The following is a 25,332-nucleotide window of genomic DNA, read 5'->3' as shown; positions in this document are numbered from 1 at the left end:
AAACCGATATTTTGATCAAACCTGATTAAATTATGCTAAATTCAATTCTCTTATGAAGAGACCTTTACAAGTCCTTGAAGACAGTGACGCTTGCAATATGTTTAGCACATCGAAATTTTTTACATTGTACACATATTCGGTTTTTGGTTTGTTGGCGATGCCTTCTAACTCCATGGTATTTATACCATCCCCAACGCCAATAGCAATGAGCTGTATACCACTTGCACGTGCTTTCTCGGACTCCGCCAAAGTGTTAGCCTGGTCATTTGATTTTCCATCTGTGATAACAATACAAATCTTAGGAACACCGGTCCTATGACCTGTATAAAAATATGTTTAATTATGTTGTGATCGAAAGTTTTATAAATCTGCCAAAATTATAACTTACATTCAAATTAGTGTAAGAACACAATATACAGCTAGTACTGTTCAATATAAAGACAAGAAAAACATATGATTCAATTATATCAATGTCACTCAAAATAACCGATACTACTTCATACAATTTAACATGTTTAACATGTTTAATGAAACTTTTTATTTCTGTGCTTAATTGCATACCGATATTTTGATCAATCCTGATTAAATTATGCTAAATTCAATTCTCTTATGAAGAGACTTTCACCGTTGTTTTTTTTTACTTTTCTTGTTGATAAATTGAAGAAGAAGGTTTTCATTTAATTTGAAAAAGATAAGTTTTATTTTAAGAGTCCTAATATTTCTTTTGAAAACAACGCATTACAGATACAGGCAGCATAAAACAAATTTAAAAAAAAAGCATCGCGAGGTTAATACTGAAAGAGAAAAATTCCTAACCTGCCGCTGTACTGAAACTATTAGTCGTCATAAACTTTATAGCTGGGCCCGTTTTTGTTCCGCCAGTCTTGTAAACAATATTTCCAATTGCAGTTATAAGATCATTTTTGTCTAGGAACGGGTTCAACTTGAATTCACTTTTTACAGTACTTTGGAATGTATCAATGCCAACCTGGATATTGTTTAAACCCACGCTAAATTTGCTCACAACTCCTTGTATGAATTTTAACATTTTCTTGAAGTTTGTGGCTCCAACACTTCCAGAAGAGTCCAATAGGAAGACGACGTCGGCTTTAGCACTACATACTAAAAAGAGATATGAAATACCCCATACAGAACCTCGTAAGTAATGGTAATGTAATTGGCCGTTTCAGAATCTAAAGCATCATGGGTAATTTCATTGTTGGTACCCCAAAATGAAAATAACGTCACTCCATTGGTTGAATTTCCATTGTTTATGACATTTTTAACCATTCACGACGTTTTGGTGTACACTTTTGAAAATATTACCCAGGATGCATTAGATTCTGAAACGGTTTTTACATTAGTCATCTTGTAGTCACATCTTAAAACATAAAATCGAAATTGAAAAAAGAGCATGTTTTAAAATTGAAATAAAACAAATATCAGTCATTGTTTTGCTCAAAAGCTTTCGATGTTGATCCTCTCAATAATCTGTAGAAAGGTTAACGGAGATGGTTTATAACAGTGCTTTATAATACGGGAACTGTTAAATTCAAAAAAATAAATAAATATCGGAGCAAAATAGCAAATACTCTAACCGTGAGTTTGTTCTTTAAAAAAAAGATCGACAATTTGACTTATTGGCTTCATTTATAACATACTGTATGTTCACAATATTATATGATTTTACTGGTCAAACGGAGTTTTCGTTGCTGCCGTTTGTATATCTTAATGTAAATAAATTTAAACTACAAGTATTTACAATTTTAGAAACGAACAGCAATTGAATTATTTTTAATCAAAACTAATGAAAAATTGCAAATTGGCTTCGTCATTCCATTACTTTCAAAAATTAAAACAAGATTAATTGAACGTATAGGGTAGGAATTTACATGTGAAGTCATATGTGATAGGTATCTGTCACAAATAACAGTAATTAAAATTTTCAATATTACAGTTCTTTATTTTCAACATTATGCAATCATTGACTGTAGTCGCCTTTAATATATCATAGAAAAAAAACTATGGACAATTTTTATGTCTGCTGGTAAAACAAAACAGTTGCTGCAAAATACCACAGTCATAATTTATTTCTTCGGCTAAAATAATTCCAATAAAGAAAATCATTTGTGGAAATAGCTTTCATAATCTATCAAATACGGTCGAAAGATCAGATGTGTTAGGGTTTATAACCAATTTAATGAAAAACCGTAGTCAATAATTTCAATTTCAAGTAGTCCAGTCAATTTCATATTTAAAAACAAGCAACCCTTGTTGACTTCAGACCTGGACAATGATCCGTGTTACACGCCTCTATTTGGACAGCACTCCCACTACAGACAGCGCCCCCATTTGATGGAGAAGGGTTGGCACATGTTCTATTTCTGGTTCTTGTTCCTCCACTACATGTCTTGGTACAATCCGTCCAAGGACCGTAATCAGACCAGCATTCCACTGAAAAATATCGTAAAAACAATACTTAATGTTGTGATTATATTTATCATTTGCAGACTGCTTACTACCATATTATTTGTTTTCATAGCGTTTATAGAGTTTATGTTCATATTGATGGAAGCTGGTGGATTGTTGTCTCATTACCAATTATACCATACAGCCCGTTGTGTTTATATACCTAGTTATTTATCTAAAGCAGACAAAACTCATATTTATTGAAAATTCAACATTTCATATAAAAGCTACCCTGAGAAAATAAGTTATTTTGAAGTGAATTTCTTTACACAAAAAACGCAAATTAAAATAAATCATTCCAAAAAAATGTTGACATTGTATGTTGCTACTTTTGGACAAAGTATATCAAAGTTATCGGAAAAAATATCGGCTCTAACTCAAAATATGGACAATTTTATGTTAAAAGGGTCTATAATTCAGTTTGATAGCTTCATACATACTAGCTTTTTTTCCTTTTCAGACTGGAATAAATCACTACTTTACCGAAATATTCAATTTAGATAACGAAAATTAAAGGACGATAAGTGTGTCCCCGGACCTGCTTATTTATGTCTATTTACATACCTGCTTTAGATTTACACGTTCTTTCTGCCAAGGTAATTGCCGCGGTCAATCGAGTCACTTCATCCTTCATGCCTAACAAAAAATGATTTTGATACCTTCCATTTTGTATTATTTTAAACATTCAGCCTTATTCTTTCGCATTTGTTCTTGATTTTTATAGCTTATAACGTAAAATTCATCTATAAAAGGCGGTTGACAAATATACTTCTGAAATTACTAAACAATAAATAGGGTTACAATATTACAGTCGATCCCGTATATGCATTTGAAATGATCTTAGATTTTCAATATTTTTCTCTTTTTTGTTTAATTTCAAATTTGCAAGATCGCTATATATTTAAAAAAAACATTACAGCAACTACTCGAGAATAAATATTTTATTTCAAACAAAGTATAGAAATGCAATCATATCCCTGCTCTAATAGTTGGAATGTACTATAAGAAGTGGAAAATGGTGTTAACATTAAATTAGCTACTTTGAATCTTTTTGCAGTCACATTGACCATCAACTGTAGTAGGTATTGTAGTTGCACTGCAGACAACGAACAGAGTCACCAACCAGACGGGAATTAAAGACATGGTTGTCTGACCAAAAGGAGTTCAATACTATACTTTTATTTCATTCTACCAGGAAATCTCTTATGTGAAATATGTATGAAATATGTTTACTAGTTACCTTGTGTGTTTGGCTGATAACGTATTTAAATTATATTTACATTGTAAAACAAGGAAAATACTCCAAATTTAATCCGGGGAAGTTTTGTATTTTAACTGCTCCTACTTAATGCTATCGTCTAGCCAATTATTAAAACATATTTGATATTTTTAAGCCTGCTTATTACAAGTGCAACGTCCTTTTTCCTTCTTTAAACTTAAAAAGACGGAACACTGTGAATGTATGATACCAAATTGTGTGTCCATGTCAAGGACATCAAGTGTTTCTGTAAAAAAAATGTGTTTTAAAAAACAACATGTTTAATAATTTTTTTGCGTCCTAAGCGTTTTTCTGGATTTAACTTCATCAGGAACGCTCAAAGCCAAACATTTGAAATCCGAAGATGGATAAGAACCGAAACCGTTGAAGAGCTCTATGTCAAAAACCCTAAAATATATAGCCAAATTCATCTAAAGCCAATTTTGCCTGAGGGAGTTTAAACCTTAGTTTCTTAATAATTTCAAAATGTATAAACGGACAATTTTAGTAAAGTTTGTTATTTTAAAATCATGTCAGCACCGAAATACTAAATCATGTACTTGTTCGCTTGTGATCGAAAATAATTGCGAAGTTAGATATATAACGATATCTAAATAATAAAACAATAATTGGAATAAAAAAAGTGCATTTAGCTTTTATTAATCAAGAATAATACATTACTCCTTTTACATAAATCCTTCATTAAGTAATTAGACACGTAACATTTAGTGGTTTTTTTCATGAAGTCATTTAAATGGCGTGTTTGTAATACGTTATGAACACTTTCAAACATACAACATGTACAAGGATCTGATTTTCAATACATAATATATATATATATATATATATATATATATATATATATATATATATATATATATATATATATATAATTTACTGTCTTACTTGTTGTCCAGAGGTATATAAAGTAGCTGCTATCATTTTCGTTGTACGCATACAAAGATATTTTCATGTATTGTCCAAAATTAACTGCAAAGTTTATTATGGATTGCATGATAATAGAAGAAAGCACTATTAAGCTGAAGGATAGACTTTTTTCTTATTGTTCTATCACATTTCATTATGTCTTTTTAATAAGATAATTTGCTTAGTAGTTAGTTCATTTTGTAAAGGTGTATTAAAATTGATATAACAGTTTTTGCTTAATCATTTTTTTGTGAAATATGTAATGATATAACTGTATTTCCACAATCCTTTCTTGTAAATGTGTATTGATATAACTGTATTGTCATAATCCTTTATTGTAAATGTGTATTGATATAACATTATTGTCTTAATCATATTTTGTAAATGTGTAATGACATAACTGTGTTGTCACAATCCATTTTTGTAAATGTGTTAATGATATAACTGTAAAGTCACAATCCTTTCTTGTAAATGTGTAATGATATAACTGTATTGTCATAATCGTTTTGTCTAAATTATGTAATGATATAATTGTATCGTCATAATCCTGTTGTGTAAATTTGTATGGATATCACTGTAATCACTATAATCCTCTCTTGTCTAAGTAAAATCATAAATAAAGGCAACAGTAGTATACCGTTGTTCGAAATTCATAAATCGATTGAGCAAAAACACCAAAATAAATTAACAAGTATAAGCATTATTTGGCGAAACCTTTCGTGATGTTTTTGTTCTCTATGCTCTTAAACTTTGTACTAATTTTGCATTTCAATTTTTTTTTATTCAAGTCGTGTTGATGAATTTTTTGTAAGCAAAATCATAAATGAAGGCAACAGTAGTATACCGCTGTTCGAAATTCATAAATTGATTGAGGAAAAATGAAATCCGGGTTACAAACTAAAACTGAGGGAAACAAATTCAAATATAATAGAACTTCGACAAAACAGAAACACAGCACTACAATGAAACACACTAAGAAACGAACTATAAGCCTGGTATTATTCATTTAATTTTCAATTTACAATTACCCAATAAAGATTATTTCCCCTTAATGCCATATTATGGTAAGTAATCGTTCTGTTTGAAACTCATGACAAAGACATCATCTATCTGGAACTGGGTGGTTCTTTAAAATGATAATTATTTATTTGTTTTTCACAGCACTCACTTCATACTAACAACCTTTCACTTGAGCAGTCTGCTAACATATTTTATCAGTTGATCAGTTAATGTTAGTTGGAGAAGAATTCTAACTGCACTTTGGTAAACCGTTTTAGCAATGGCAAAGGTGCACAAACACTTAAACATTCCGACTCAGCGTGTACTGAACAAAGTAAGGTTTATATTCATATCCCATTCCCATGTTCTCATGGTGTTCGTCAGGTAATAGTTGCCACTGCCCTTACATACCAATCTCATCATCATCTATATTGTCTATTTTCTAGTACATGCAGGAAATGTGAAAGTTGTTACTTTCACGCGAAAGTTTGTATTCAAAACCATTTCTTCTGAGGTACCTCATGACATCGATCTTCCAAAAAAAATCGGTACATTTAATATTGTCCTGAAGCGGGGTGGAAACATGGACATTTTTATAATATAGTAATGTTGTTAATGGCTTTAAACTAGCTGTCAATAGCTGCGAGTACACTCAAATCTGTACTCAATGTCTTTTTGTTGTGGGAATGTACACTACCCTGTCACGTCACTCTGTGTTTTTGTTACTTATTTTTGTGTTTTGTATCGATCTGATGAGTTACGCCCTTTTCAACTGATTTTTTTAGTTTGTGTTCATATATTGTACTTTACACAACTTTCCTGTGTTAGTGGAACGTTGGGTGCCTGCTAATATGTTTAAATCCGCCGCATGCTATATCTGCGTGTTTCAAGTCAGGAGCCTAATTCAGTGGTTGTCGTTTGTTGCTGTATGTTATATTTATTTTTCGTTCGTAATTTTTCATTTGGTTGCTTGTGGAGAGTGTCTCATTGGCAATCATATACCACATCTTCTTAATTTGATATAAAGAACACGAGGACAAGATAATTTCTTACATTATGGACGATTTATCTTAATTTTTTTCATTTTTTTCTATTGTCAAAAAACTATATTTATCATTTATGAGTTACTAAAACATGTAAAATAGATGTATAGAAACTTTAATAGCAAAAACGATCAGCAACCAAATATTGATGGACTTGACTACTTTTGTAGACACATGATGAAAATTGCAAGAAAGCACTTATATTTGTCAAACGCATGACGCTTTAGAAGTGAATACAGGACATTTACCTATAATTCAAAGTAAGATTAAAATTATCAATGAAATACTGATATCAAACAAACCATAGGTTCAGAGCAATAATAAATCAGAACTTCCTAATAAAAAAAAAATTAACAATCAACCATTTTGTGATGGTGATTGTAGAAACTGTTAAGTAATTATTTCAGATCATTAAACCAGTTATTGATGAACTAAACACAAATTTTGAAGACACACTGACTTCGGTGGAAATTGCAAGTACCCTCCATACTGACCTATTATTATTTTCATATGAGTCAGAGTTCCTTCAGACAGTTGTCAAAAGAAGCCAGATTATTTAATTTTACATTCAGAAATGTTTATGATCTTCTAGACAATAGTCTCAGCTTGCTCTACCTCATTTCTAGACTTCTATCCCGAATTTGACATAAGTGGTCATGTCAGTACAAGAATCTATGACAAAAGAGAAGATTTTAATTTTGAAATTATCAATTTCCCCCCATCTTAGTAGCAATATTCTCCACCTGCATATAGGATATACATTTCCCATCTCATTAGGTTTTCAAGAGCTTGCAGCTGCTATCCATATTCTAAAACGTCACCAGTGCCTGAGCAGAAAGTTGATGAACAAGGTTTATGTCAAAGAACCTGTATCAACTTCACAAAAAATACATGAGAGTCTTGAAGTATAGATTCTAGGTACTGATGTTGTTTGTCATCTTCATTAAGTGTTATAGTGTTCTTTTGTTTGTCTTTGTAAATTATTAACTGTTAGTGTTTAATCAATTTTTGGTATTATCCTTTTGACCTGACTTCGTACCTACCAGTATGTGTCTGCCAATATGTTGTGCTGTGGTCATTTTTTGTATTCTTGTCTTTTAATTTTGCTTACTGGTATTTGCTTTGTCTAAATGCCATAATGTTTTTCTTTGTTGACACATTTGTTTTTTTTTTATAGTGATTAAGAATAAAATACAATGTTGACTGCTGTAGCCCTTATTTTGACATTTGTACCTATAATGTCTATGTATTTCACACATGTTCACACGTTGTTGCCAATATAATGGAATTTTATGTACTGTCAAACAAGTGAGAGGTTTATCTAGCTGTAAAACCAGGTTTAGTCCTACATTTTCAACATAAAGAAATGCCTGTACCAAGTCAGGACTATGACAATTGTTTTCCATTCATTTGATGTGTTAAGAGTTTGATTTTGCCATGATAAGAGACTTTCTGATTTAGGGTTTTCCTTGGAGTTGAATTCAGTATTTTTATTATTTTACTTTTTATATTTTTTTCTGAGAATTTGACAATACACTTTTGCCCAGTATATCCAGAGAAGAAATGTTTTTGCAATGACCGAAGCCAATTAATGGCTATAATTCAAACTGACTCTGCCAGGTGAGATGAAAATGATCAATAAAGAACTGAAATCAAACCAACCATAGATTAAGAACAATAATAAATCAGCTTAGAACTTCGGCAAAATCTCTACAGAACTTCCTAGTTAGGTTCTACAGGCAAGGGATTTCAATAAAATCTTCAAATTTATGTTATATGCAATAGTGAAGAAACAATAACACGTGTTATGAATATGTTGTTTTACTTTACAAAAAAATCAACTTTCAAAAATTCATATTATACAATGGTAACAAATGTAAACAAAATGCACATAATTATATATAACCACAACTACAAACATAATATATATTTATATACTTGAAGCCACACAAGAGTCATTCTTCATTTCTTTTAAATTCATTGTTATTTTTCAAGATGTAAGTTTTAAAATATGGATACATGAAACATAAAGATAAAATTACGATTATCGTTTTTTTCTATTGATTCTTTTTAAATTAAAACTAATTTTTGACCTAAATATAAAGCCATTTCATTTTTCATTTGTATTATAAAATTAGATGAAATTTTAAATACAATTCAATTCAAAATTGTTTTGTCATTAAATAGATTTAGGTTTTGTGAAAGATAGCAAATTTGAAAAGATAGAAACAGAGATAGGAGTTTCCAGGCTCTGTGCGGGAAACTTTAAAGAGTCATAAATCAGTAAGGTGTGGCCAACACAATAACATTTTATATAATAGGAGTTATTCAACATGTAATAACAAATGTTTTTAATATTATCAACAAAACTGTGGATCAATCATTAGTTTCCAGGTACTATTTTGTTTATCCAGGTGAATTGTAAATTTAAGGTGGTACCTAACACTACAGGGCGATAACTCTGTAAAGTCAGCTAAATGTTTTAATAACGTTGTGTTGTTAAAGGAATATTAAGCTTCTCAATGATCAAAATTAGTGTTTGTCAAATTGCTATATAACCAGTGTAATATTTCTGATAAAACTGTTGGTTCAAAATTTTTAAATTTTTTTTATTTTTGTCAAGGGGTCAAAGTAAATACTTTGCCAAAATTTTAAGAAAATTAAACGAGCCAAATTAATTTTAGTTAAAGTGTTGGGTACCACCTTAAGTATTCACTGAATACAAATTTTCTATCATCTTGTATTCAGAATTGGATAAAACCCTGAAATAACATATTCACAAAATATAATTTTCCTCAATCCTCAAAAGTAGGTACCCACAAACAAAATAATCCACGGTAATAACCAGATTTTGAAGAAAAAAATAACATTCTTATAACATCTATAGTGATTTCATAATTGTTGTCAAAGTAATAAACAAAAATCATAGAAACCTCTTCAAAATATATTTATTAATTCTCCCACTGAATAATTGTCCCTAGTTTAACAGATACAAAATGACATTTGCCCGTTTAAGGAACTACTATAACAAGAATGTGTCCAAAGTACACGGATGCCCCACTCCCACTATACTTTTCCATGTTCCATGGACTGTGAAATTGGGTAATAATCTAATTTGGTATTAAAATTAGAAAGATTATACTATAGGGAACATATGTACTAAGTTTCAAGTTGATTGGACTTCAATTTTATCAAAAACTACCTTGACCAAAAACTTTAACCTGAAACTCCCACTTTCATTTTCTATGTTTAGTGGACCGTGAAATTGGGGTCAAAAGTCTAATTTGGCTTCAAAATTAAAAAGATTATATCATAAGCAACAAGTTTACTAAGTTTCAAGTTGATTGGACTTCAGCTTCACCAAAAACTACCTTGACCAAAAACTTTAACCTGAAACTCCCACTTTCATTTTCTATGTTCAGTGGACCTTGAAATTGGGGTCAAAAGTCTAATTTGGCTTTAAAATTAGAAAGATCATATCATAACCAACAAGTCTACTAAGTTTCAAGTTGATTGGACTTCAGCTTCATCAAAAACTACCTTGACCAAAAACTTTAACCTGAACGGACGGACGCACAGACAGACGCACAGACGAACGGAGCCACAGACCAGAAAACATAATGCCCCTCTACTATCATAGGTGGGGCATAAAAAGTTAAGGATGTTTCAATACCAAATAAAGGTAATAAATAGAAATCTTAAAACAGGTAAAAACTGGATTTCTAATTCGAAAAAAATCATTTTAAATTTCAAACATTACTGATAATTTATTCGATCATTCAAGTTAACAAGTACCGACATTTGTAAATATTCACATGATCAACATGGGAAAAACAATCTAAATCTAAATTACACAACATTGTACATTGCAAAAAATTCAAAATCTTATAAAAAAAAATATACACATAACAAAGCACTGTAAGGATATATAAACATGATATGAATTTCACAGAAATTCAATAACTTTGAGAAAAAAAGTTTTTAACAAATAACATTTTATAAGCAAAAAGAAAAACTCAATATGAAAAATGTTGTTTTAATGAATGATTCTTATAAAAATTGTACATTCTTGTTTACAGAAAACATAGAAATTCAATAACTTGAGGGAAAACGTTTTTAACAAATAACATTTATAAGCAAAATGAAAACTCAATATGAAAAATGTTGTTTTAATGAAATATTCATAAGAAAATGTATATTCTGATTAAAAGAATAACCCTAAATTTTCCACTGCTAAATATTAGCTTTTATTAAAGATACAAATACATGAAATAGGGTATAAAATAACAAAAAGTAGACAGGCTTTAACTTCAACATATAAGTGTCATGTCATCTTCATTTTCAAGCCTCAACATGAAAGGATTTTGAAATTATACAAATAGCAATGGTATACATCTGATAAGAAATGATTTTCATGAAGAAAAAACCGATTAAAACAATATTTTTTATTAAGAAAAAAAAAATACTGCCTGATGTGACAATTTTTATATAACTACCCATATAAAAAGATATTGCAAAGTGATTTACCAGTATTGTATAGAAAGAAGTAATGTTTCAAAACTGACTGTATGTAGATGTTAAAGTAAGTTGCTATATTGAATTATCTCCCTTTTACTGGAATTTTGCATTCTGTGATTTTTCAAAATTACCTACAAAAACCTTCGACTAAAATTGTAATACCTATCTTACTATGAAAATACAAAATATCAAAGGTCCAAAATCTAAAGAAGAAAAAAAAATCTTTAATGAGAAGTCAAAAAATTTGAATGCCTCAAATTTAGAATAAAATGTAATTTGTTTTCTGCATGATCAAATCTTAAGTTAATTTCATTTAAAGTAGCTACATGATTGCTTTGCAAACTTAACTCTGCATTGTTTAATGTTTTTTATACTTCCTTGTAGATAATATCTTTGTATCCATTTCAAAACATTAAGGATTTCACTTCTATCTTCAAAAGTGCTTTTTAGTTCCAGAATGTCAATGGAGAAATTTTAGTAAAATGATTTCCAATAAAAATGCAGTACAGATATTTATTAATTGTCACTGCAAAAAATTACTTATAATATATGGCATGCCTACATTGCCCTTTAGGATCAAGAGGTGTTCAGCATGTACTATACAACAATATTGCACTTATTAACAAATAACAGGAAAAACATGATAAAACGAGGAAATATAGTTCTGCTGGTACCCAGTAGTTTGGAAGAACCCCTAACAGTATACCTTATAGAGAACTTATTGTCCTATATTTTACTCAAAGTGAAAAGAAAGGATGCTTATAAACATTCATTCTAAAATGGAACTAACAAAACTTTAATAATTGATGTGATGACACCTTTAATGAAAAAAGATAAGCTAATGTCTCACTTTGTTACAATTGTTGCAGGTGGTATGAAAAAATCCCAGATAAAGCGACTAAAAAAATGCACAAAAGCAATTCTCAAAATATTTTATAACTTATTTACTGAGGTGATTTTTGGAGTTTTGACAAAGTAAACAAAATACATTTCTACTTAATATAATCATCACTGTAAGTTTTAACAGATCTTCGTCGCTTGCTTCTTTTAATCGCATTTTCTGTTTTTTCTTCCGAAGTTTGATCACCATCACAAGAATGAGCATTAGGAATTTCTTCGTGAGAGGAATTCAACTCATCATGTGAAGGATTTATTTCTTCCTGAACTGAATCTTTATCTGTACAATTCTCTGAACTTTCCTTGCTTATGAGATCATCTTGATTTGAAGTGTCTAACTGGATTTCAGAATCATTCACAGATTCATTTTTATCATTTGATTCAACTTTGTTTTCTTCAGATTTTAGACCTTTTGATAATAAAGCTGATTTCAGCTGGGAATCATTTTCCATCTCTGTTGGCATTTCATCATCTGAAAAATCCTGCTTTCTCTTTAAAGTGATTTTCAGACTTCCATTGGGATTTGAATGGAATTCGGTATTTTGTTTTGGGAACACAAGGATTTTTGTTCCCCCAGGTCCTGTTTGAACTCTCCCATTTTTTCCTATAGCTGAAGATGAGCAAGTTCCAGGTGAGATTTGTGACTGAGAAACACTATTTGTGGTGACAGCTTTCAAACTTGTGGTAACAATAGACCCTGGTCTCTGACCGTGCATTGCTGAGGATAAAATATATGTTCCTTTCTGATTGGGAGATAATCTTGGCGGGCCTTGGTTTGCTGCAAACACCGCTGGTGAAGTAGAGGAATTATTCTTCATTGCAGGAATTTCAAGAATTTGTTCAAAACATTCTGATCGTTTCTCTAACACTTTCTTTTTAATTTCGTACTCTTGCACTTTCTTTTGCAAATCTGAAAATTTGAATATCACAAATAAGATGAAGTACCCAACAATATATAAAATTATCTGACACAAAAGTTAAAACATAAATTATGCAAGATCATTAAATACTGTAGATTTATATTATGGGATACAAATTTTCATGGATTTCCTGGGTATAAAAAGGTGAACCACAAATTTTACAATAAGCCTGTCTTGTGAATTTTGACAAAACCATCAAAGTGCAATATTCAATCAATCAAAGGAAATTGGTAACCAAGAAAATTAAAGAACCTTAGTGAGCACGCTCACATACCCCACGTCCCCACATTGTCATTGGAGAAATTAAATAAGTATAAAAAAAAAAAATTGTATAATAAAAAAATACTGAATAATAATTTCCTGTCAATATACACATCTACATAGTATGTCCTTATTATCTACAAAATTTCATGAAATTCTGTTGTGTGTTTTCAGAGGAGTTGAGATGACAAACTGTTAAAGTAGTACCTTAAAGTAAATAAGTTCAAACGGGCGTAACTCCTAGAAAAAAAATTGAATCGCAATTTCCTGTCGATGTGCAGTGATATTGTTTGCCTCAAATTACAGCCGAAATTCGGCCTTTTCCCCCAGAGAAAATTCCCAATTACTAAAAAAAATGGCTTAAAATTCCTCCCAAAAACGTTTACATTTTCCAAAAACAGTGATGGCATTGGTAGTAATGTTTGTAAATACCGTATTCATGTTATTATTTTGATATTAGAAAGCACTTTTGAGATCCAGTTTTCTGATCAGAATCATCATGGTGTTTGTAACACATGTGGTTTTCAATGCATTAAGTACCATCATTGTTTTGGTTTCTTTCCCCTCTCCGAAAAGAACCTTTCAGGTTGAAAATGTCTGACAACCAAAATATACATGAAAAAATAGTGCAAAAAAGACAGCAAAGGTCAGCAAAAAATCGGAGATGTCTTTAGAATAAAAAATACAAATTTCCCAATTTCAATAAAAAATATGCATTTTTCCCAATAAAAAACGGTAGAGGTAGTTTTGAAAAAAGACAACAATATCACTGATATGCACAACTACATAGTATGTCCTTATTATCTGAAAAGGTTTCGTGAAATTCTGTTGTGTGGTTTGAGAGGAGTTGCGATGACAAACTGTTGCAGTAGTACATTAAAGTAAATAAGTTCAAAGGGGCGTAACTCCTAGAAAAAAAATTGAATTGCAATTTCCCGTCGTTATGCACTACTACATAGTATGTCCTTATTATCTGAAAAGGTTTCGTGAATTTCTGTTGTGTGGTTTGAGAGGAGTTGCGATGACAAACTGTTGCAGTAGTACATTAAAGTAAATAAGTTTAAACGGGCGTAACTCCTAGAAAAAAAATTGAAACGCAATTTCCCGTCGATATGCACAACTACATAGTATGTCCTTATTATCTGAAAAGGTTTCGTGAAATTCTGTTGTGTGGTTTGAGAGGAGTTGCGATGACAAACTGTTGCAGTAGTACATTAAAGTAAATAAGTTCAAAGGGGCGTAACTCCTAGAAAAAAAATTAAATCGCAATTTCCCGTCGATATGCACAACTACATAGTATGTCCTTATAATCTGAAAAGGTTTCGTGAATTTCTGTTGTGTGGTTTGAGAGGAGTTGCGATGACAAGAAACAGGACTGATGGACGGACTGACGGACGGACGGACTGACGGATGGACGGGTCAAAAACATTATACCCTCCGCAACTTCGTTGCGTGGGGTATAATAAATAAAACCACAGTAATATATAACATGTTAAAGCTTAATCACTAATGCTGCAAGCTAACTTTATATAAGAAGCATTAATGAGAAAAGCTGTCATGTTTATTTTAGTTTATCATGTAAATCTATCCTTCGTAAATTTACCAAAACAAGCATATGATTCCTCTACTCAACCTCAGTATATATGCAGATATGCACCTATCATTTCTCTGACCAGTATAAATCTATCCTCAGTAAATTTACCAAAACAAACATATCATTCCTCTATTCATCCTCAGTATATATGCAAATACATACATGTACCTATCATTTCTCTGACCAGTATAAATCTATCCTCAGTATATTTACTATAATAAACCCCTATCATTTCTCTATTCATCCTTAGTATATATGCAAATACATACCTATCATTTCTCTGACCAGTAAAAATCTATCGTCAGTACATTTACCATAATAAACCCTTATCATTTCTCTATTCATCCTCAGTATATATACAAATACCTACCTATCATTTCTCTATTCATCCTCAGTATATATACAAATACATACCTATCATTTCTCTGACCAGTATAAATCTATCCTCAGTATATTTCCCATAATAAACCCTATCATACCTCTATTCATACTCGGTATATATATGCAAATACATACCAATCATTTCTCTGACCAGTATAAATCTATCCTCAGTACATTTACCATAATAAACCCCTATCATTTCTCTATTCATCCTCAGTATATTTACAAATACCTACCTATCATTTCTCTATTCATCCTCAGTATATATGCAAATACATACCTATCATTTCGCTGACCAGAATAAATCTATCCTCAGTATATTTACCATAATAAACCCCTATCATTTCTCTATTCATCCTCAGTATATAAGCAAATACCTACCTATCATTTCTCTATTTATCCTCAGTATATACAAATACATACCTATCATTTCTCTGTCCAGTCTTCGTCTCTGTTTCTCCATGTCTGTTCTGTGGGCCTCTAGTTTAAACTTCAATTTCTGCATCAATCCTAGCTGCCGTACAATGATTGATATTCTATTGGAATCTTCAATAACAGAAGATAAGTAGTGTAATGAATTAATTAGTAAAACAAAAAGCTGAGTGTATCATTCACCAATAGCATATATAAACACCAAATGTGTACTCACTTCATATTAGGCATACCATTTCTTTGTGTACATTCTTAATATATTTTAACCACCATATTTCTTCAGTAGCTGGAAAGTCTTGATAATGAAATGTATACAACAATAATGTAGAGAATGCACCTTTTTGGAATGTGTACACCAGAAATAAGTTACTCGCAAGTATGTCATTAAATCATACTTACTCTACCTTTGCGATTTTGAGAACAATTACATCAAAGATTATGTGTTTATAGATACCCTTCCCTGATCACAGTAAATCATTTCAATGTGCAGAAAAACACAAAATCTCATCCAAACCCAAATTTGGCATATTTTATAATAAACATGTGTACTAAGTTAATAACTAAGTTTCGTTTTGAAGACCGTTCCTTGACCTATAATGGTTCACCTGAATATATTGTGACTTGAATGGAGAGTTGTCTCGTTGGCACTCATATACCACATCTTCCTATATCTATCTATAAATAAACTTCTAATTACCAAAAAACTCAACTTTAACATTGAAAAAAGAATGCCCCCTACTGCAGACAGGGATTTTCCAACCCTCATTTTGGGTGCAAATTTGAGCCCCAATCCCAAAGTGAAAAAAGATTTTTTCCCCCCCAATTTTCAACTCATATATTCCAAATTGTATAGATATAGACATCTTTGTGTTGTGTCATAAAAGGATAACAGACAACACATTCACCAAGTAATCAGTATAGCTCACTCTTGTTTCTTTTTGTAAAGTTGGCTAACAAAATAAGATACAAATTTTCTGATCTGTTCACCTGCATATTTTTTTTAAATAGACATGACACGAGTCAAAAACTATGAAAAATCACATTTGCAACTCCATTGCTTCCTACCTTCCAGTGGAACCAGCCTTTTAACCATTGTATTTTTCAGGAGATCTAATGAAGCTTTAATTTCCCTGAAAAACTCATCAATCAATCCTAGTTCAACTATACCCTGCCACAGCAGTCGGTCCTCTGTAAAAATAAAACAGAAAAATTCAATTTTGAAAACTTGTCTTAATGGTTAAAATATGCGGACTGACTAGATTATTTTACACCAGATTAGTTTTCTTCTTTGAACTTTTTCACTTTATCATCTTTTTAATCGATTTTCATAAATCATGTAAATTACCAAAAAGTACAAGTTTTGTACATTATTAGAGGCTGTGCAGTGAAAATCAGCATAAGTAATTTTTATGGTACTATTATAATGATGCGTAAATTTTCATAAGAAACATCATAAACAGGCTGAAATTTCTGTAAAAAAATTCTTATGCTATCCTTTTTGTATGTGAAATTTCAGAAGAGGATTCAAGTTTACAAAAGTGAACCTACCCTCTGCATTACTATCATTTTCTGAAACAGGTGGCATGACAGCATTCATTATGGAAGGAGGTAGCAGAGACGTCTTCAGAGTTTCTGTTCTAGCTATAGTCTTCTGGGTTTCAGCTCTGGGTTTGTACGAATACAATGGCCTGACCTGTGTTTGACTGAGAGTTGTAGGCATATTTTGTGATACCTGGGGTTTAGGAGCTATAAGAACAGGTTCAACCTTATTGTTTTGCATGGAGTTCATCATCTGGATCTGCAATTGCTTGACATCAGGTTTTATATCTGGAGGCTCAGTATCAGTCTCGTTGTTTTCTATACTATTCCACATTGATTCATCACCACCGGAAACACTTTGGATTTTCATGCAGCCATTCTCCTCGACTGTTGTAACAAAATTTAACTTCTTAGCGTCTGCTGTCAAATCACTGAATCCAGAGCCATCTGTTTCACTGCTGAAACCTAATGTTTCAAATTCAAATTTTTCCCTCCTTAATTTGGCACGCTCTGTCATATAAGCTGGGTCTCTAGTGGCAAATGGTGACCTAGCCATACATCTCCCTGTACATAGTTCTTCATGCTTATAGAAAGCAAGAGTTCCAGCCTCAATGTGTTTCCTAAATAAATAAAAATAAAAATGTATATCCTCACTGCCCCATTTGTATAAATATGGCAAAGTCTATGCATAATTATGATTTGATATGGTAAACCCAAAACTTATTTGGATCATATAATTAGAAGTCATCAAATGTTTTTTTTTGTACAGACTAAAGTACAATGTAGTAAGACAGGTTTCTTATAATACATGTACAGGATTTAGTTTTGACAGGTTTCACAGTAGTTTCAGAATTAACCCAGTCTGTTGAAGATTCTATAACAAAATGTATATCAAATCGAGTTTTAACTAAAATGTTTGTAGGATACCTGTACCTTGCTTCCCACATTAAGGTGGTACCCAACACTTCCACTAAAATTTATTTGGCTCGTTTAATTTTCATAAAATTTTGACAAAGTATTTACTTTGACCCTTTGACAAAAATATAAAAATTTCAAAATATTTGAACCAACCTATTGATCAGAAAAATTACACTGGTTATATAGCAGTTTGACAAACACTAATTTTGATCATTCAGAAGCTTTTAAAAGATTCCCTTAACAACACAACGTAATTAAAATGTTTAGCTGATTTACAGAGTTATCTCCCTGTAGTGTTAGGTACCACATTAAATACACATTTGTTTACCTTAACTGATGACCATTCCATCTGATTGCATTTTTCCAATCTTTAAGTCTAGCTTTTTCTCCCATAAACATAAATCTCTTTGGTGTAACAAATGTGGCTGAGCCATCATCTAGTTCTACACAGGCTCTGTGGATGCCTGGGCAATAGAATAACTCTTTATGAAGAAGGCCTGTAAGGTGGCCACAGGTCACACGGATGGTATCAGCTGGGTCCATCTCTTCAGAGTTCGTCTGCAACACAAACATTTTCATATCATTATGTGATAACTTCAATTAATATCATGAATATGAAGCTGCATATATATCTATTTAGAAATTAAAAATATTTTATGGTATTGAAACACAACAATAGAAATAGCAAAATTTTACATTGGCTTAAATAACCTGCTTTACAGTATCTTTTCTGCTCTTTCTGAATATTATTGTTTTCATTTGCTAATTATGTTTTGATGTATTGCCTTATAAGTAAGCATTATCAGGAGCCTGTAATTCAGTGGTTGTCATTTGTTTATGTGTTACATATTTGTTTTTCGTTCATTTTTTTACATAAATAAGGCTGTTAGTTTTCTAGTTTGAATTGTTTTACATTGTCTTATCGGGGCCTATTATAGCTGACTATGCGGTATGGGCTTTGCTCATTGTTGAAGGCCATACGGTGACCTATAGTTGTTAATGTCTGTGTCATTTTGGTCTTTTGTGGATAGTTGTCTCATTGGCAATCATACCACATCTTCTTTTTTATGTTATCAAGATTTATTGGAGAAATAGAAAGAATACAGCATCTCCTTATGAACAAACAAAAAGAAAACACTATATATACACTTAGAAGATTTAGTCATATATATATGCCCAGCTATACATGCTATAGAAGGCAAAAAAATACATGGGAAAAACACTATACTATGGATTCATTAATTTTCATGGATTAAGGAAAACTTACACGTTCGTTGATATTTAATTTCATGATTTTCAATGATTTTGCCGAAGTCTGCATACCAGCCTATAGAAAATTTATTATTCGTTGAACATTTAATTTCGTGGTTCACCTGTACCCACGAAAATCCACGAAAATTGGTATCCAACAAATAATAGTGAATCTACAGTACCATGAGCTCATTTTTAACAGTCAGAGCTCAGACATAAACAAATCGTTTTTGTTTTCCATTTACAGAAGTCAAAAATGCATTTATCATAAAATTGTGTTTCATTTGCTGACTTATTTAAGTCAGAAAATGACGGACTTGTTTAAGTCTATTTATGTTTATGAAAAGACTTAATTTCATTGGCTGACCAAAGTGTACCACCTGTGACATCATAATTAAACCTGTCTGAAGGTTCACAAGAATGGACAAGGACATGAGCTTTCTACATGATCTATTATATTTAGTATCTTATTGAACATTTTTAACTAACATAAGATTATTGCCTCATTATTTTCATTGTTTTAGGCTCTCATGCATATTTTTCCTTAGAAGACAAAGCATTGTCTTCCAATATTGTCATAATTTCATATAGATGCATGACCTCTATATAAATATGCATGGGTCTTGAAGTTGACCAATTTTGCTAACTTATCGACTTGTAGGAGTCAATTTTTGCAACTTTTTAATTAAGGTAAAATATTTCTTTCTAAACACTAATGGACTTATTGAAGTCATAAATTGTCTTAAATTAAAGGGAGACATATCGTTGAATCTCAAATTAAGACCTCTACAAGTCAAAAGCAGATTCAGACTTATCTATGTCTGAGCTCTGACTGTTACAAAATATGCATAGCAATAGAAAGTAAAATAAAGGCAAGGCCAAATAAAAATATATGTGTGGTTCCAGTAACCCTACCGTCCCTACTTTTTCGGCTTAAAAATAGCCTACCCTAAAGATTTTATTGTCATTTTTCATTAAGTACTGTTAAAGTCAGAATGTTGCTCCCATAGACTCAATGTAAAAAAAAACCATTAAATAAAAAAAAAATCCCTACCTACCTACCCTAACTTTTTTTCAGATGTAACTGGAACCACACATACTTTTTTATTTAGCCCAAGACAGTTTTTAACCAATCAACATGAGCAAAGAGCATTCTTTAGAACTTTCACAGCTTCTTGTGGCAAAATAAAATCAAAAGAAATACCAAAATATCTTATCTTGCTGATAGGAACAACTTACATCAAGAAGTTTATCTTTCCTTGGCCTTCTCCGTGTTTTATTGTTTGCTGTTGGAGATATTCTTTTAGAAGATTTTGAGAGTAAGGCTTCATGACGATAGTCCAATTTTAGTTTTTGATCTTCGTGGGAGAGGAAACCTTCATGAGACATGTCTTCCATGGGATCATATTCTGTAGTTTCATACTGAAGGTCATCATCAATAACTTCTTGTTTTATATGTGTTGTCATTGGAGTATTGTGAATCAAATCACTTTCTCCTGGGTGTCCTTCCTCCGTTTCATATTCCGGGCACTGTAAGAAAAAGGCAAATTTATGGTTACTTGTGTTTTTTGGCAAAATCTTCAAAATTTGTGTCCTCGATTTCATAAATGCTCTGTAACTTTGGTCTTTATTTGAAATTTAAACTTTTCATACTTGAGTCTTATTGATGAGTCTTATGTTCAGTTGACAATTCACATGACAAGCATACAAAATATTAATCCTGATATCTATGAAATTATTGCTTACAGCAGGGCAATAACATTGCATTGGCTTTGATAAGAAAAGAAACTTTCTGAATATAAAAATATTAAAATATGGTATGTCAATTAAAAAAGATTAAACCAATGAACAATACAATATATATATATCCAGATATTGGAGACAGACTATATACATGTAAGCATGGTGATAGGCATACATGCTTTGTTTCCTATATCATATAAAAGAGAAGATGTGGTATGATTGCCAATGAGACAACTCTCTGTAAGGGACCAAATGAAATAGGAATTAACAACTATAGGTAACTGCACGACATTCAACAATGAGAAAAGCTCATACCGCATAGTATGACTTTGTGATATATCTCTTTCGATTTGAATCATATTACAATAATTATAGTAGAGGTAATTTGATAAAATATACAAGTATTTTTTTGAGAAAATTAAAGGAAGATTATTCAAACATTATAATTCACTTATACATGTTATATAAGTTTATTCTATTTATTTCTTCAAGTAAATAAAACTTACTTGTACAAGTACTTGAAATAGTACCCCTGACTGTCCTATAAAGTGTTGTACAAATAATTAAGTTTTTTCCTGCATATACAATGTATCTACATGTATGCTCAAGTGACATCAATATGATCTGTAGTCAGTACCTACCAATGATCCAGGTGAGTCTGGTCCTTCAATGCCAGCATTTCCATTACTTTCAAATTCATCATGATCTAAAGTTTTAGAATCATTAGTATCACTGTCATGACTGTCTTCCATCTAGATAAAAATATCAAACATATACATGATTATGCAAGAACTTACAACTCATTATATTGATTGTACCACCATGATTTCAGATCAAATAAATTTAAAATGATTTTTTGATATATATATGTGTATTCACTGTCTTTAAATAACATTACTTTTAAATCTTATTAAGAGAACCACAAAGTTTTGAAAAATCTTAAATTATTCTCATAAAAATAATTTGCTAAACACAAGCAAGGTAAACATATTTTCACTTAATGGTCTGGAAAATTTTCTTAGTAGACCCAAGGATTTGTATAGTAACTTACTATACAAATCCTTGGTAGACCTACATTAACATTTAAATATTTTTTTACATACATCACTACCTATACACACTACATTGATTTTTTTTTGGTGAAGCACTGTTAACTTGATTAAAGTTCAAATAAACATAAAAAGTCAATGTAAAGTGCATGTTTTTTTTTTATAAAACAATTGATAATTCCCACATGGATCAATGTTAACATTTTGTTCTGAAGAAATTATTTTAATTAATTTAGCTTTATGTAGTATTGTATATATATATATATGTGTGTGTGTGTGTGTGTGTGTTAACTGTGCTTATATATTTTTCAGCCAGATTGGCAGCCAGCACAAAGGAGTAGGTCCGGTAAGGGCTGATTTTGGCCTCAAATTTCAGGTTCATCTGACGAAAGATTTTGACCACTTTTTAAACACTTAAGTGTCTATTTTATTTGAATCAATTAGTTTATGTGAAAGATTTTAACTGATTTAGTCATAAAAAACGCACAGATTCAAGCTAAAATATGAAACATTTACCAAATATGCCGAAAAATGTCACTTTTCAGATAGTTTTTGTCAAAAATGAAAGTGGCCGCATCCGTGTTCATCCTCAACCTTTATATATGTTATGTATTATCATAAAATACAACTGACATTTCAATAGTAAGGATGAACACGAATGCTGCCACTTTCGTTTTACACGAAAACCGTCTAAAATTTAACTAAAATGCTAGAATTGTGAAGATTTCAGTAATTTAGCATGACTTAATAGTGCTAGTACCCGATATATGTGCATTGTATAGTCAAAAACAGCCATTATTTATGTAGCAGAAGCATTTTACTGTCCAATAAATAATTAAAAGTTTACATTTTAACAATTTTGTAAAACTGCTATATTTTGGGGCCAAAAAGGGGTCTTACTGGACCTACTCCTTTATTGTTGAAAAAAAAATCACCTGGTAAAAACATGTATATATAAAAAAAAAAAACTGTTATTTTATAAAATTGAGAATGGAAATGGGGAATATGCCAAAGAGACAACAACCCGACCATAGAAAAAAACAACAGCTGAAGGTCACCAACAGGTCTTCATTGTAGCGAGAAATTCCCACACCCGGAGGCGTCCTTCAGCTGGCCCCTAAACAAATATATACTAGTTCAGTGATAATGAACGCCATACTAATTTCCAAATTGTACACAAGAAACTAAAATTAAAATAATACAAGACTAACAAAGGCCAGAGGCTCCTGACTTAGGACAGGCGCAAAAATGCCAATGTCAATATTGCCAGGCGACAGGAATTAAGCGTATATTTTTTGGCCTAAATATCATTGAAAAAGGAAAAAAATTATGATGAAAACATGGAAAAGGAATTAAATTGGTACTCCAGTTTATTTTTTTTTAACTATAGTTGATATTACAAATGTAACTTGACCACTGGCTATAACACATACATGTGTTCTCACTATTTTTTATATTGTACAAACTTTTGATAATGATTAAACAATGAAGTTTATAATATTAGATAAAATAAACAAGATTATCATGATGATTTGCAGTATAAAATATATCAAAGTCAATACATTGTCATAAAACACAAACAGAATGACATTGTCATGAAATGATTACTATGTATATTTTTATTTACTATGTATGTTTTTATTTACATTGTACTTGGGTAACACATATTTTAGGAGACCGATAAAAGTCATTAAAATATAACAGATTTTTGAGAATTGCAAATAAAATGACGTTTCACGCAAAACTAGCAGCGGATCGCTTCACGTTTCATTCCCACATAAAGGTAAAACCGCCATGATGTTCAATATTTTCTTCCTCGTTCAACAAACATGTGAACGTCTACCCGAGGGGACCTCCTTACCACAAAATGTAAACAAAATAAGTTCGTTCCCTCTTAAAATGATTCTTCTCTGTCTAAATTAGCTAATAACAACTTCAACAATTACCTTTGGAATGTAATGGCACGCTTTTCCTATGACGTCAACGTACGTTACTTGGTGCACACGTAATTCACGTGGACTCTCGTAGTGTGCGAGACTTTACGCGACACTGACGGAAAACGGAAGTGGGAAGTTCATGATGTAAACAAATCCCCACTTGAAAGTTTTAACGTCATTGATTTATCGAGGGAAAAAGTATAGATAGTGGTTAATTGCATATTTCTACTGTTTATTAACTGTAGTAATTGTTGTGTGCAAAATACTTTTAGCACTTCACAGACAGAGGGACAGCGTAGGGTATTGGTTAACGCCAAAATTTATTTCTACAACGGGCACAAACACCAGGTAGTAGTCGTGTTATCATAATTTTTTGGTGGCAAAACGGTTATCCCAGTTAATTTAATACACTGCATAATGTTTATAATTGTTTAACATGTTTAAGATTCGTCATGACCTGTTGACAATCGAAAGTAAAGACATGAAAGACAAGACACAAAACATTCAAGTCAAAATTTGTCATTGACAAACCTACAAAATAAAGTAGGAAGGTATCCCAGTAAAAAAAAATATAGCCTTGCCAGATGTCATAACTATTTGGACTATGACTAACCATGACAGGCTTGTGCAACTGGAAATTTTTTTACTGTCTTTACTTTGTCAAAAAAAAATATTCTTACATGTATTGATCAATCGATCTATCTCCCTAAAAAGCAAACTCCTACTTGATAAATACCTGAAAAGGCTGTAGAATTCAAGTGAAGTTTGAATGTACAATTACTTGATTACAGAAGTCTCACTAATTAGCATCAAGAAGCAACATTAAAACAATAAACTTTAGAAGAATCATCTGGTTTTACTTATTAAAACTGAAAAAATGATTTCCTGGAGATACATGTCATATGAATGTTTTTATTAAAATTTGTTGTTGTCAGGTTAAAAACAAGAAAAATTATTTCATAGTAAAAACTTCAAATAACCATGATGGTTGTAAAAATATTATGCAGCTTGTATGTACATGTATACATGGTATATAGATTCCTACACTGCAACAAGTGTATGATGATATTTCTCCACTCAAGACAGTAATATTTTATTATTCAAAGCGCAGTCTTGCCGAGCTTTTAAATAATTAAACTTTAACTGGCAAGAGTGGAGAGATATTGTAATACACGAGTTATACAATGTAGTGTCGG

The 25,332-nt window shown here is 31.2% G+C and overlaps 2 protein-coding genes across 4 annotated transcripts in view; one reads left to right on the top strand and one right to left on the bottom strand.

Annotated features, from left to right (window-relative positions):
- Positions 1-8,501: 8,501 nt before the first annotated feature.
- On the bottom strand, positions 8,502-24,199 carry LOC143053942 (uncharacterized). The gene is made up of 8 exons (XM_076226753.1): positions 24,146-24,199; positions 21,792-21,902; positions 20,647-20,937; positions 18,485-18,714; positions 17,248-17,858; positions 16,765-16,887; positions 15,691-15,813; positions 8,502-13,021 (listed from the first exon to the last, which is right to left on the bottom strand). Exons 2-8 carry the CDS (start codon positions 21,900-21,902, stop codon positions 12,207-12,209), a joined length of 2,304 nt encoding a protein of 767 aa, XP_076082868.1. The 5' UTR covers positions 24,146-24,199; the 3' UTR covers positions 8,502-12,206.
- A 48-nt stretch (positions 24,200-24,247) lies between these two features.
- LOC143053943 (exocyst complex component 3-like) overlaps positions 24,248-25,332 on the top strand; it is a 37,764-nt gene continuing 36,679 nt past the window's right edge. For 2 of the 3 annotated variants that reach the window (XM_076226755.1, XM_076226754.1), the window contains exon 1: positions 24,248-24,484. The gene's annotated coding sequence lies outside the window, so the exon portion shown is untranslated. The remainder of the gene's footprint in view (positions 24,485-25,332) is intronic. The other variant, XM_076226756.1, reaches the window with a different exon arrangement.

This window comes from Mytilus galloprovincialis, chromosome 12 (genome assembly GCF_965363235.1).
Source record: "Mytilus galloprovincialis chromosome 12, xbMytGall1.hap1.1, whole genome shotgun sequence".
Classification (NCBI taxonomy): domain Eukaryota; kingdom Metazoa; phylum Mollusca; class Bivalvia; order Mytilida; family Mytilidae; genus Mytilus; species Mytilus galloprovincialis.
This window is presented reverse-complemented; position numbering and strand designations above follow the sequence as displayed.

Excerpts from the sequence above, each read along its gene's own strand:
- LOC143053942 (XM_076226753.1), bottom strand. The coding sequence starts at position 21,902 with ATGGAAGACAGTCATGACAGTGATACTAATGATTCTAAAACTTTAGAT. Across the intron at positions 20,938-21,791 it reads CAGACTCACCTGGATCATTG|TGCCCGGAATATGAAACGGA; the intron begins GTAGGTACTGAC and ends TTTTTCTTACAG. Across the intron at positions 13,022-15,690 it reads ACTGGACAGAGAAATGATAG|ATTTGCAAAAGAAAGTGCAA; the intron begins GTATGTATTTGT and ends TCAAATTTTCAG.